Genomic DNA, 15,920 nt, shown 5'->3' on the forward strand with positions numbered 1-15,920 from the left:
TGGAAAAGCCTAGAGCAAGTTCTGTGTTATTTCTAATTTTATGCCTTTCTTTTATTTAAAATGCTTATGATTCTCTTTAAGTTTCTTGCACATTTTATTCTTAATATAGATACTTTATGCTTAGATTAGATTAAGATAAAGTATGCTTAACTTAGATAATTGTAGTAAGAAGTTCTCAAGAAATTCTACTTTGTTTTTGTTCCTTTATTTCATTTTAATTACAAAACTTTCCGATCTAAGGAGCTAACACCAAGCCCTTATGATTGAGTTATAAAAAGGCTAGAGACTAGAAATTGCTCATTAACATGTTTTAGGTAGATCCACCTCCAATGGTGTTTTAATTCATAAGTTTACTTGCTTTTAATTTCATTTACTTTAGTTTATTTTCTAGCAATTTTACATCTTCTTATAAGTTCAAAAATACAAAGAAAAATAGTTTTAATTCCTTTTAGTTAATTTGAATTTTATTTTCTTAGCTTAGCTCTATTCCTCCTTTCTCTTGGGTTCGATCCCCTACTTGCCCCACAAGTAAGGTAAAACTAAGATTATTATTAACTCCGGTGAGAAGAACAACGATAGTCCTTGAAGAAAACAAATAGTAGAATTTTGAAAAAATTTTAAAAATGGGACTTGGGGTAAAAATTTTAAAAAAAATTGATTAGTTTTAATAAAATATGACCTCACCATTAGATTTAAAATGGTTGAAAAACATATTTTAGCCTGTAATCACGCTCAGATGCAAGTTCCTACGAAAAAGTTACAAAATCCTCAATTTTCGTTTCAGGCTCGGTTAAAAAAATGAACTTTTTCTAGAACAAGAATTTTTAGAATCCGATCATATCATTGGATCCACAATGAAAATTATAGAAAATACAGTATTTACTCATCAATTTTAGAGTCCAAAAAGTTAAATTATCGTGAAAAACGGAAACAATATTTATTTTCGAGTCAGACAGGACTGAAAAAATATTTTTTGATAGAGTGAGAATTTTTAAAATCTGATCACACTATTAGATCCACAACAAAAATTATAGAAAATGGAGTATTCACTTGTTAGTTTCGGAGTATAGAAAGTTGAATTATTGCCAAACAAAATAATATCAAAAATATCACGCGTGTCTCGATATTTCTTATTTAAAGAATTTTTAAAATTTTTATTATTCATTATCTCTTCAACTTGTCGACCAACAGTAGACATTGTTCTTTTTAAAGAATGTTGGTTTTCAATCAACTTGATCTACGAATTCGTTATTAATGAGTCTCCGTCGATGCTCGACGAAGAATAGAAAAACATCCACAACATCAAACTCTACAAATCCCACCTATTTCTTTTTCTTTTTCTTTTCTCTTTCTCTGTATGTCATCGAAAATCAGTAGTATCATATACGGGGGTTGTAGCCATTCAACTTCTGATTTCATTGACTTAGAGTTCAAACCGTCATCTGCCATACAAAAGAAAAAGGACGGCGTCGTCGAGATGTTCAAAAACACTAGGTCCAATTCAAAAATCAATAGTATCAAATTCTGAAATTTCTCAACTTCCACGCTGGTCGTCTCAATTTTTATGCACATTCTTTTATTCTAACACCCAAAGATTGGTAGAGACTTATGATTCTCATTAATAACCTTAAATTGTGCAGATTACATTTAGGGTTCTTAACAAAAATTTGTAATGTCTTTCAAAAACATAGAATTATTTTCGTTACTTCAAATTTATGCCAAGACCTATATGTTTGATGTGTTTAATTATGTTTTATAACAAATTATATGTGGGTGGGACATTTCACCTAAATTTTTTCACTAGTTTAATCATGTGTAGTACTTGGACTCCGTTTTGATCAAATTTTTATAATTTTTCAATTTAAATGATAAAAATAAATTTAAAATTTTGAAAAATAATTTAATATTCAATGAACTTATATTGAGCGGATGAATATTGAAAAATTAATGTTGTGTTCGAAAAATTAAAAAGTTCAAAAATCGAAAAAAAGGGGTAAAAGGGGATTAAATAGTAAAATATCAGAATCACACCCAAGGGGTCATGTCTATATTTTACATTGTGATACTATGTGTGAGTTAATGAATGGATATTTAGGATTAATTTACTTTTTGTTGTCACGAGATGACTTTCATGTTTATTTACGATTATACGTTGTGTACTGTTATTTATTTTAAGTCGTTGGGCCACAATTGCATTATAGGAAACTAAATATCAATTTCCAACTCTATAATGTTAATTTCTTATTTGTTTTAAAAGAATAATAATATATATAGTTATTTTACGAAATGTTAAAGAGTTTGTGAATATTTGAAAGGATAGTTTGTCATATCATTCGGAGTAATATACTATCTTAGGATGTACGGTAAGGACAACCAAGCTCATATGTGGTATGGAACGCATATAAGAGTGGAGTCACAATTAGAATTTGGGTTTATTCTTTTTTATCTTCACTAGTGAACTTGTAATGTAAAGGTGATTATACCCGAATGAGATTGTATAATGGGAATCACATGCACACCTAATAGGTATAGACGAAGATGATTAATTAGTGATCACTAACAATCTTAAGTAGTCGAACGTTTTGACACATTGAAAAAAGACCAATTTCTTACGGTCACGTCAAACATTCAACTTGAACTGGATAAATGGTCCCGCAAGTATAGTAATGCATCAACCAGTTAGAAAATGAGGAACTAAGAATTTATTCTTGGAATATCATGTCCTGATTAGGAGTGATCTAGTCGTAGAATCCCAACTGTCTAATTTCATTATTCCAACATTGTGTATTATGTATTTATTGTCTTATTTTGGATTATAAAATGAAAAGTATGTTTATTGCTTCAATTTTATCAATTAGATTCGTGTAAAAAGAAAATGTTATAGTAAGTACTATTGATTAATGTAATGTAAATTTTTAATTGTTTAATTGGTTATCCCTATATATATATATATATATATAAATATATCAGTTAATTGTAGTTTTCATCCTTTAAAACTTTAAATGTATTGAAATGATTCAGAATACTTACTCATTAATGCTAGGATGAGGTTATTGAAAAGAATTATTATGGCACCACCAAACGTTAACACAAATCCCCATGTCAGATCTCGAGGCACTAGGTGGCACCTCAAAATTTTGACATAGTCTCCTTTGTTTATGTTAGTATTCCAAGGCATTCAACCTGTTTCACCTGATAAATAAAATCGACAATATCCTGTATATGCATACAAGAATAGAATAACAACGGAAGATCTATATACATCTAACCATGTAAGATAGATCAGAGTGTGAAATTATAAACAATATACAAGATTACTCTGAAAATCTTCATTCTAACAAAAACCCTAATGCTCAATACAAAATCTATAATACTCCTGGTCTAACTGACACAAATAGGGGTAATAATCCCAATACTCACTAGATAATGGACTGTTGTCGTCTATCTGACCTACCAGATGGTCCTTACTTACTGGCTCTATGCCTGTCTTACCAACTACAGGCTCTAAAACTAAAAAAATAGGATGGAAAGGGTGAGTAACAATGGTTACCTAGTAGAGAAACAAACAATTTCTACCAATAACCCCTCCTAACATTAATAAATAAGCATACTGAATCATTTTAACAATACAAAGTTTTACAGAAGAAACTATGATAAACTGGTACATATAACCAAGGAGGAGCAACTAATCATTTTAAAATTGATTTTATATCAATCAATAGTACTCACTAAAATATTTTCTTTTTATACAAATCTAACTGACCAAATGGAAACATTTAAACATGCATTTCACTTAATATATAAAAATAAGGCAATAGATACATAATACATAATGGTAGAGTAGTGAAATTAGAGAGTTCGGATTCACGACTGAATCGCTCCCAGTCGGGACATGATGTTTCATATTCTTTAGTGACTTTTAGTTCTTGATTTTGTGATCGGTCACTACACTTATCTAACTTTGTTGACCATTTATCTGACTCAGGTTAGCCATTTGACGTGACCGTAAGTAATGAATCTCTTTCCAATATGTCAGAACGTTCGACTACTATAGATTATTAGTGATCACTGATTAATCATCTTTGTCTATGCCTATCAGGTGTGCATGTGATTCCCAAATATACAAACCATTCGTACATGACCACCTTTACATTACATATTAACTGATAAAGATAGAGAGAAATAAACCTAGATTTCAGTTGTGACTTCACTTTCATACATGTCCCATACCACATATGAATTTGGTGGTCCCTACCGTACATCCCAGGATAGTACACTACTCCAGATGATCTGATGCATTATCCCTTTTAGGCATTCACACTCTTTAACAGCTAACAAAATAGCTACATATATTATATTATTTTCATTTAAAAATAAAAGAGAAATTAATAATACAAGGTTGAGAATGGATTTTCAGTTTCTTGCCATGCAACTGTGGCCACCCGACCTAAAATAAATAAAGGAACGAAAAAATAAACAGCGCTTCACGCTAATAGAAAAGTAAATAAACGTCCAACCAGTAACATTATCCCTGGATATCCGTTTATCAAGCTATACACAATACAACAATGTAAAATGCAGACATCACCCCTCAGGTGTGACTTTAACATTTTATAGTACATACATTTTTTTCCTTTTTTTGATTTTTATAGTTTTCAATCTCTCAAACAAAATATTTACTTTCTGATATTCATTAACTCAATATGAGTTCATTGAATATTAAATTATTTTTTCAACTATAAAATTTATTTTTATCAATAACATTGAAAAAGTACCAAACTTAAATAAAAAAGGGGTCCAAACGTTGCACAGGAACTCAACTGACGGAAATAACCTGGTGAAATATCCTATTAACGTATAATTTATTATAAAATACAATTCAACATATCAAATATGCAAGTTCTAGTATGAATTTGAAATAACGAAAAAGAATTCTATATTTTGAAAATATATAACAAATTTCTAATAAAATCTTAAATGCAATTTTCATAAATCTATGTTTACCGATAGAGATTGAGAGTCCGTACCATTTCTGTACGAAATGATTGAAGTGCGTGTGTGAAAATAGAGATGGTCAGGGTGAAAATTGAAGGGAATCAAACTTTGAGACGGTTGATTTTTAAATTTCACCCGATAATTTTGAAAATCTCGACGTCATCGTCATTTTTCCCTATTACGATGGAGGACGATTTGACCCTGAAACAGACGAAATTCGAGGTTGAAGTTTTGGAATCCCCGTATATATATGACTGATTTTTGATGAGACGAGATAAAAGAGAAGTTGAAACGAAAAAAAGTTGGGTGGATCATGTAGATGTCAAGGTTGTGGACCTTTTTCCCTTTTACGGCGAAAGTCAACGACGACTTGTTTGTGATAGATCTGAGTTTGAAAATTTGAAAAAAAAAATTTTAATCCGTTGGCTAGTTTTTGGATTGTTTAAAGCGAAGATGAATAGTAAAAAAATTTAAAAAATTTATTTATATAAAATTTTAGGATTTTACCTATTGTTTCGTTCGATGATAACTTGACCATCTAGACTCCAAAAGTGACGAATGAATACTCTATTTTATCTATTTTTTTTGTTTCGGATCTAATGGTGTGGTAAATTTCTATAAATTCAACTTAAATTTATATTTTTTATCCAATGGGACCCTAAAATTTACGTCGTTTTCATTTTTGATGATAATTTGACTTTCTGGTATTCAAAAATGACAAGTAAGTAGTACATGTTCAATAATTTTTTGTTACCAACTCAATGGTATGATTGAATCTTAACAATTCTTTCTTTAGTAAAAATTCATTACTTTAGCCTGATCCGACTCAATAATAGAGCATTTTATAATTTTTCTGTTTAAACTCGCATTTGAGAGTGCTTACAGGCTAAAATATATTTTTCAATCATTTTGAATCCAATAGTGAGATCTGATTCCACTAAAAATGATTAGAAACATCCTAAAGTTTTACCCCTAAGTCCTACTTTCAAGATTTTCTCAAAATTCAATTATTTATTTTTCCTCTAGATACAAATCGAAAACTCGGGACTTTACAATTATTTGCTTCCCTACTAGGTAACTATTATTACTCACACTTTCATTATTATTTTTTTTTAATTTCTAGTTGTACACTTGACGAGGCGGGTGTAGAGTAGCGTTAGGAAGTGAGGATCACCTGGTTGGTTAAATAGACGACTAAAACTTGTTACCTGGTATGTACTAGGGCTATAGTCCCCTAGCATCATTATTTTGATCAGGTGGTATTCTAGATTTTTGGTTGAGTGTTGGGACTTTTGTTCAAGTATGGAGTTTCAATAGAATCTTGTACATTATTAACTCCTTCTACACTCTAATTTACCTTACGTTGTTAGATATATATAGGCTTGTATTATTATTTTATTTTTGTATATATATGCAGGACATCATGTGTATGGTTTATCAGGTGTTTGAGTGTCTTGGAATGCTAACATAAATAGAGGAAACCATGTTGAAATTTCAAGGTATCACTTTATAGCTCGAGATTTTAAAAAAGGCTTGGTGTTAGTGTTTCGGGGGGCATCACAACTTTGATAGATACATAGGAAATAGACATTTGATCAATTGATTAATAGATAGATAGTGAGAATGTATATTCTTGACTGTTTGATAGGACAATGATTTTAGAAGTATGCAGTGGCTTAAGACAACACTATTGCATGATAGATAGATTGATGAATATCTCACAAATTTTCATGATTATATGGAGATATGATGGATTGATGGATAGATGGAATTGGATGGCACTACCATTACTTAGTATTTTCAATAAAAAAACTATATATATACTATAAAAAACTATTTTTGTTTACTAGAAAAAGTTTGTTAAATACCTAAAAAGAGTGATGCATTGCTATATTTCTAGAAGTGACAGGTTAATCTAGGATAACACTTGATGTTCTATTTTTTTCAGTAGTATAGGATACCTTAGAAGGTAGTATAGCTCGTGAGATCGAAGAGAACATTTGTGTGTAAAGATGGCTTTTGTATAATGTAGAGATGGTCTGACATTCATATATATTGTCTCTTAATAGGCTTAGACACGGGAAGTTCAGTCCTAGGCTAGTTAGTGATAACTTTTATTTTGTAGTCGTCAAACGAATGACCAACGTAATTGATATGAATATTTGGACCTTAGTTAATGGTCAATTCTGAGATGGATAAATGGTCACCCACGTGTGGTAACAACGACCGACCACAAAATTATATGCTAATGTTGGGATTCCAACTCGTGAGAAGTTTGAAATAATAATAGTCTATACTGAGGCTGGTGTATCAGCATGTTCCTCTACTGTCTTATCGATTACACCATCGTGTTCGTATTATATATTTTTATTTTATAATGATAAATAGACAGTTTACTTTAAAAATTGATAGATTATATTTAATAGGAATTCATAGATTGATGATTATTATAATTGTTTACTATTTTTGTTTAGACATTATCTGAATGTTATGTTGTATTAGAACTTACATTATTTAAACTATTCAATTTGATTATACATTGCATTTGTTACTAATTGTTAGAATGGCGTTAATCCTGTTAAGTAATTCCCCTATTACTCACCCTACCATTAATTCTTTCAGATTTTTTAACTGTTGAGGTACTTGTTTACGAAGATTCATATGAAGAGGTCCCTAAGGAGTAATTTAAAGATTGTCATAGGATTTTAACGGTTATTATGATTATATATAAGAGATATGTATTAGTTTGGAGACTTCGTAATTTAATGTATATATGAGATTGATGATTTTGGATCATGACTATGTTTGATTATAGCTTCTATTCACTTTGACTTCTTATAAAACCCCATGTTTTTTATTCGTATCTCGAATAAAATAAATAGTTGAATTTTGAAAAAATCCTAAAAGTGGGACTTGGGGTAAAACTGTAGGATTTTATTCTAGTCATTTTAAATGAAATTTGACCTCACCATTAGATTCAAAATGGTTGAAAAATATACTTTAGCCTATAAGCATACTCAAATACGACTTCGAACAGAAAAGTTGCAAAATCCTCAATTTTTGAATCCGACTAGGCTAAAATAATAACTTTTTACTAGAGCAAGAATTTTTCAAATTTGATCACACCATTTGTATTCGTAATGAAAAATTATAAAAAATGAACTATTTACTTGTCATTTTTGGAGCCCAAAAAGTCAAATTACCATCAAAAACAAAAATGACATCAATTTTAGGGTCCCATCGGGTCTAAAAAGTAAAGTTTTGTTAAAGATGTAATTTGTAGAATTTGAGAACACAATTAGATCTGAAATGAAAAATTAGACAAAATAGAGTATTCATTCATCACTTTTTGAGTTCGGACAGTCAAGTTATCGTCAAATGAAACAATAGGTAAAATACTGATTTCGTTTCAAAAATATTATTCAAATGAATTTACTACTCATCGTCATTTTAAAATGTCCAAAAACTAGCCATGAGTTTTTAAAACAAATTTATTTTTTTCGACTTTCAAACTCATATTCGTCCCAAACGGTCATTCTTCGACCTCCGACGTAGAAGGGAAAAACGTCTGTAACGTCATTCTCTACAAAACCCACCCAATTTCTCTTCGTTTTCTCTTCTCTTTTGTCTCGTATGGTCAAAAATCAGCAGTACGTGATACGGGGGTTTCAAATCTTATACCTCGGATTTCATCCATTTTGGGGCCAAATTGTTTTCCGCTGCAGAAGGGAAAAAGGACCAGGGCATCGAGATCTTCGAAATCACAGGATTAATTTAAAAATCAACCGCTTCGAAGTTCGATCCACCTCGATTTCCATATTGATTATCTTGATTTTCACGCACGTGCTTTAATTATCTTGGATAGCGATTGGTAAGGACTCTTAATTTTATTGATAACCATAGATTGTGAAAACTGCATTTAGGGTATTTATCAAAAATTTGTATTGGGTTTAAAAACTGCAAAATTCGTTTAGTTATTTCAAATTCATGCCAGAACTTGCATATTTTGTATGTTTAATTGTATTTTATAACAAATTATACGTGGGTAGGATATTTCACCGGGTTATTTCCGCCAGTTGGGTTCTATGCACTACTCGGATCCTGTTTTGATATAAGTTTTGTAAATTTTTAATTGAAATGATAAAAATGAATTTCAATGTGTGAAAAAAGATTTGATATAAGAAAATGAATATTTGAGTAAATGAATTCAGAAAATGAATGATGTGTTTGAAAACGTAAAAAAGTGCAAGAATTGAAAAAAAGAAAAATGGGGATGAAACGGTAAAATGTAGGAGTCACACTCGAGGGGTAATGTATGTATCTTACATTGTAATGTTGTGTGTAGGTTGGTAAAGAGATATCCAGGGATAATGATTCATTGCATGTTTATTTAAATTTTACTGGTGTAGAAACTCTGAGTTCTGTTATTTATTTTAGGTCGGGTGGGCACAATTGCATGGTAGAAAACTGGATATCAATTTTCAACCTTGTATTGTTAATTTTTCTTTTGTTTTCAAATGAAAATAATATATATATATATATATATATATATATATATATATATATATATATATATATGTAGATATTTTGTGAGCTGTTAAAGAGTCTATCAATACCTGAAGGGATAGTGTGTCAGGTCGGACATATCAGAAGAGAGTGCCCTTTATCATAGTCATGAGTAAATGTTGTGACCTAGAAGAAAGTACCTATCTCTGACGAAGTTTTGGAAGATACGATTTTTAATTATAATGTAACTTGATTGTTAACTTGATTAGTTGAAATATGAGAGTGATTTGGAGTGATTAATTGATGGATGTATTGGGTTAATGAAAAATAGGTGACAATAGGATTATGAATTGAAAATGAGATTGGCTTTGAACCAAAAGTAAATGATAATCGAAAATAGGTGTTGTTCATTATGCATGTCTGCATTTTACATTGTAATGTTGTGTGTAGGTTGGTGAAGGATATCTAGAAATAAAAATTAGTTGCATGTTTATTTAAATTTTATTGGCATAAAGGCTTCGAGTTCTATTATTTATTTTAGGTCGGGTGGCCACAATTGCATGGTAGGAAATTGGATATCTATTCTCATCCTTGTATTGTTAATTTCTCTTTTGTTTTCAAATGAAAATATATATATATATATATATATATATATATATATATATATATATATATATATATATGTAGATATTTTGTGAGCTGTTAAAGAGTCTATCAATACCTGAAGGGATAGTGTGTCAGGTCGGACATATCAGAAGAGAGTGCCCTTTATCATAGTCATGAGTAAATGTTGTGACCTAGAAGAAAGTACCTATCTCTGACGAAGTTTTGGAAGATACGATTTTTAATTATAATGTAACTTGATTGTTAACTTGATTAGTTGAAATATGAGAGTGATTTGGAGTGATTAATTGATGGATGTATTGGGTTAATGAAAAATAGGTGACAATAGGATTATGAATTGAAAATGAGATTGGCTTTGAACCAAAAGTAAATGATAATCGAAAATAGGTGTTGTTCATTATGCATGTCTGCATTTTACATTGTAATGTTGTGTGTAGGTTGGTGAAGGATATCTAGAAATAAAAATTAGTTGCATGTTTATTTAAATTTTATTGGCATAAAGGCTTCGAGTTCTATTATTTATTTTAGGTCGGGTGGCCACAATTGCATGGTAGGAAATTGGATATCTATTCTCATCCTTGTATTGTTAATTTCTCTTTTGTTTTCAAATGAAAATAATATATATATATATATATATAACTATTTTGTGAGCTGTTAAAGAGCCTATGCATGCCTGAAGGTATTGTGCGTCACATCATCCGGAGTGGTGTAGTATCTTGGGAAGTACGGTAGAGGCAAACAAACTCATACATGGTATGAAACGCATATAAGAGTGGAGTCACAACTAGAATCCGGGTTTATTCCTCTCTATCTTTACTAGAGAACTTGTAATGTAAAGGTAGTTGTATATGAATGGTTTGTATAATTGAAAATCACATTCACGCCTTATAGGTATAGACAAAGATGATTAGTCAGTGATCACTAACAATCTATAGTACTCAAACATTTTGACACATCAAAAAGAGACCCATTACTTACGATCACATCAAATGACCAGCCTGAGCCGCATAAATGATTCCGCAAGTATGGTAATGTGGCGCCCCGCCAAATACAAATACAAATCCCTATGTCAGATCTCAAGGTACTAGGTGACACCTTGAAATTTCGGTATGGTCTCATTTGTTTATGTTAGCATTTCAAGGCGTTCAATTTGCACCTGATAAACGACATACAATCCTGTATATATACATACAAAATATAAAACTAGTAGAAGCCTATATACATCGTACGATAGATCAAAGTACGAAAGAAGAAATTTATATACAAGATTATACAGAAATTCCTCACACTAACAAAATTTTTAACACAATATAGAATCTAAAATACCTCTAAAAAAACTGACACAACTAGGGGATATAGCCCCAGTACTTACTAGGTAATGGACTCTGATCATCTATCTGACCCACCAGATGGTCCCCACTAAACGGTTCTACGCCCGTCTCGCAACTACAGACTCTGAAGCTAAAAAAATAGAAAGGAACGGATGAGTAACAAAGGTTACCTAGTAAGGAAACAAACAATTTCTGCCAATAACCCCTCCTAACATTAACGAATAAGCATACTAAATCATTTTAATAATATAAAGTTTTACAGAAGAAATTACGATAAACTGGTACATATAGACATGAATGAGCAACTAAACATTTTAAAATTGACATTATATCAATCAACAGTGCTTACTATAGCATTTTTTTTATATACAAATCTAATTGATCAAATGGAAACATTAAACATGCATTTCATTTTATATATCAAAATAAGGCAACATATACATAATACACATTGGTGGAGTAGTAGAATTAGAGAGTTGGGATTCACGACTGGATCGTTCCTAGTTAGGACTTGATGTTTCATATTCTTTACTGCCTTTTAGTTCCTGATTTTGTGGCCGGTCACTGCATTTACCACACTTGGTTGACCATTTATCTGGCTCAGGCTGGCCATTTGATGTGACCGTAAGTAATGGATCTCTTTTCGATGTGTCAAAACGTTCGATTAGTATAGATTTTTAGTGATTACTGACTAATGATCTTCATCTATGCCTATCAGGTGTGCATGTGATTCCAAATATACAAATAATTCGTATACGACGATGATAAGTCGGTTTGTAACGACTTCTTCTATGTAATTTTACTTCTAATTTTGTTAATTTGAGAATGATTTTATTTAGTAATCGTTCTTTTTATTATTTTAGGTAATAAATTGCCAAGAATACGAAAAGGAAGCAATTCGAGGTGAAATTGGAAGAAAAGACGAAGTTTCGGAGAATGGCGTACAAGAGGCAGAGGCCGCCGTGACACTTGTGTTTCAATCAACAAATGCCCCAAAACAGGAGCTAGCCGTCGCAGTGGTGGGTACATGCCCGCCACGGCGCGATCCCTTTTTTGCACTCCGTCTCGTGTTGTTATTATATCTTTTAGATCCGATTTAAAGGGGATTTAACCCCAATTGTATTGAGAATGTTTGGAGACTATAAGTAGTTTATTTTTAGGGTTTATTGAGAGATCTTGGAAACGCTAGATAAGAAGGGGGATAGGAGATTAAGTGATTGCTACTGCAATCTCGAATTTTATTGGCTTATTCTTCCTTTCTTCTATGCTTAATTTCAAGATGTTTGTTTCGTATTTCGTTATGAACTAAATTTGGTTTCTAGGATTGAGATGTAGCTCAGATACAATTTCATAGTTATTTTATTCAAATTTAATTTCTTGTTTTGCAATTACTTATTTGTGTGTCTATTTTGAGTTTAATGCTGTCAAATCTTAAGGCCAAAGTTTTGATTGATTTATTGATCTAGGTTTATAATGAGAATTAGAATCTAGGTTATATCAATAAAATAGATCACGTTAGAATGAATGAACGGTAGAAGTACTTTAGCATGTTCTAAGAGGTTAGTAATTCAATTTATGATAATTCCACAGATTTTATGACTCTTTAGTATTTAAATTCACATAGAGATGTGCTGAGTTAATATTTACAGGAGTAATCTAGCGTATTTCGAGAGAAAACACTAGTTGGTATAGGGAATTAAACTTCCAAATAAGGCAAAGCTGGAATTATTTTGAATAATTAATTACGTAGGAGTATCTATAGTGAAGTCGAAAACCCTAGGTTTTTAATCCATAAGAATCCATTGTTTCTTGTTTCATTGTTATTTCAATTTGCAATTATACAATTCTCGATTCATCAAATCGTAATTTAAGTGATTATTTTTGGTACTTAGTAACTTAATCCTCATGGGAATGATATCTTATACTATTACTTGAAACAATTAGTGCACTCACTAGCATATATTATAAGCATCAAGTTTTTGGCGCTACTGCCAGGGATTAAAGATTACTAATATTAATACCAATTACTTTTATTGTTAATTTGATTTTTATTTATTCTTACTTTATTCATTTTTCCCTTTTCAAGTTTTTCTTAGTGTATGAGACGGACAAGGAGCTTGGATTTAGTGCGAATCAACCTTGTTATCAATAAGACACTTAGAAGGCTAAATAGGGAGCGCAAGCAAATAACTGAACAAAGAGTTTTAACAATGGCGGAAGAAGAGACTAATGGTGGACGTGGAGATGCGATCCCGAATAGAGCACTGAGGGACTACTCTATTCCTAATGTGGGTGTCTCTAGCATTTGAAGGCCACCTATACAAGCAAACAATTTTGAGATCAAGATTGCCATCATTCAGATGATACAATCTTCAGTTCAGTTTGGGGGGTTGGCTAATGATGATCCAAATCTGCATATTGCAAATTTCTTGGAAATTTGTGATACATTCAAGCACAATCGGGTGACTGATGATGCAATAAGACTGCGTTTGTTTCCGTTCTCATTGAATAGCAAGGCTAAGGCATGGTTGACCTCGCTACCTTCAAGAACCATTGCTACATGGGATGGGCTGGTTAATGCCATTCTGACTAAGTACTTTCCACCAGCAAAATCTGCGAAGATGAGGAACGATATAACCAATTTTCTATAGCAAAATCAAGAATCTCTCTATGAAGTTTGGGAGGGGTTTAAAGATCTCTTAAGGAAGTGCTCACACCATGGACAACTGTTATGGATGCAAGTGCAAACATTTTATAACGGTTTGCTCTCAAACACTCAAACCATGGTGGATGCAACAAGTGGATGAGCATTCTTCAACAAGACACTGGAGGAAGGATATGAACTTATTGAAGTCATGGCTAGTAACAACTTCCTGAAATCTGATAGGAATGCATAGAAAAGGACAGCCGGAGTTCATGACATTGATGCTTTTACTAATTTGGCTGCTCAAGTTGCTATTTTAAATAATAATTTTAAGAAAATGAATGATGTTGTAGTTTCTAATGTAGTTTGTGATAATTGTGCAGGGAATCATCCTACTTTGGAATGTCAAGGCCTGTGACGCCCCGCCAAACACTAACACAAATCCCAAGGTCGAACCTTGAAGCTTGGACAGTTTCCTCTGTTTATGTTAGCGTTCTGCGGAACTCAAAACAAAGGAAACCGATAACCAACAGATCCTGTATATGACAATGAACCAAAATATACAAAGTATGAAAGACAGTAAACTGCGAATAACGCAGGATTTGATTCAGAGTTGCGCAAAAAGAAGGAAATATACAGGATTACAAAAATTTCCTCACTCTAACATAGACCTAGCACTCGGTCCCAGAAAAAAAACATATACCACTCCTACGACGAACGAACTCCTAGTAGAAGTAGTCATGGTGCTCACCGGGTAACGGACTCTAGTCGTCAATATGACCCACCAGGTAGTCCTCGCTAGATGGCTCTACGACTGCCTCTCCGGCTGCAGGCTCTGAAATTAAAAAAAACAGGAAGGAAAGGGTGAGTAACAATGGTTACCCAGTAAGTCCACAAACAGCCCCTACTAATAACCTCGCCTAATATGTCCGAGTAAGCATACTGAAACATTTCAATACATGCAAGTTTTACTATTGAAACTACGGTTAACTGGTACGTATAGCCAGGGATGAGCAACTATATAATTTAAAAGTTTACATCACATCAATCATCGGTACTCACTATACATTTTCATTTTGTTATACAACTGCGACTTATCACATTGAAATAACAAACATGCTTTGCAGTTTATAATTCAAAATATAACAACAGATACATAATACAAGTTGGTGGAGTAGTGGAATCAGAGAGTTGGGATTCACGACTGGATCGCTCCCAGTCGGGACATGATGTTACAACATAAATCTGGCTTTTAGTTCCTGATTTTGTGGCCGGTCGCTGCTCTTACCACACTGGTGACCATTTATCCGGCTCAGGCGGGCCGTTTGACGTGACCGTAAGCAATGGGTCTCTTTTCGATGTGTCAGAACGTTCAACTACTACTAGATTGTTAGTGATCACTGACCAATCATCTTCGTCTATGCCTATCAGGCGTGCATGTGATTCCCAAAATAAACACTCTATTCAGATACGACCACCTTTACAATACACGTTCACTGTTAAAGATAAGAAAGGAATGGACCCGGATTCTAGTTGTGACTCCATTCTCATACGCGTCCCATACCACGTATGAGCTTGGTGGTCCCTACCGTACACCCAGGATAGTACATCCCTCCGGATGATGTGACGCACTATCCTTTCAGGCATTCACAGACCCTTTAACAGCTCACAAAATAGCTACATATATATATATATATATATATTGTTTTTCATTTAAAACAAAAGAGAAATTAAGAGAACAGGGTGGAGAATGGATATCCAGTTCCTACCATACAACTGTGGCCACCCGGCCTAAAATAAACAACAATACTCGGAGCCTC

General features: G+C 32.3%; 1 protein-coding gene and 1 non-coding gene across 2 annotated transcripts in view; one reads left to right on the forward strand and one right to left on the reverse strand.

The window, feature by feature from the left end:
• LOC147388891 (uncharacterized) overlaps positions 1 to 14,107 on the forward strand; it is a 35,241-nt gene extending 21,134 nt beyond the window's left edge. Inside the window, 3 exon segments of the mRNA XM_086419673.1 lie at positions 12,320 to 12,475; positions 13,553 to 13,744; positions 13,817 to 14,107. Of these exon segments, the coding sequence (XP_086275799.1) occupies positions 12,320 to 12,475; positions 13,553 to 13,744; positions 13,817 to 14,107 (639 nt within the window).
• LOC147388892 (small nucleolar RNA R71) lies at positions 14,075 to 14,181 on the reverse strand. The gene has a single exon (XR_015171074.1). It is a non-coding gene; the product is annotated as a small nucleolar RNA R71 (small nucleolar RNA).
• Positions 14,182 to 15,920: the final 1,739 nt, after the last annotated feature.

The sequence above is a fragment of the Akebia trifoliata genome, chromosome 12 (genome assembly GCF_017979445.1).
Source record: "Akebia trifoliata isolate Shusen 1 chromosome 12, ASM1797944v1, whole genome shotgun sequence".
Taxonomy (NCBI): domain Eukaryota; kingdom Viridiplantae; phylum Streptophyta; class Magnoliopsida; order Ranunculales; family Lardizabalaceae; genus Akebia; species Akebia trifoliata.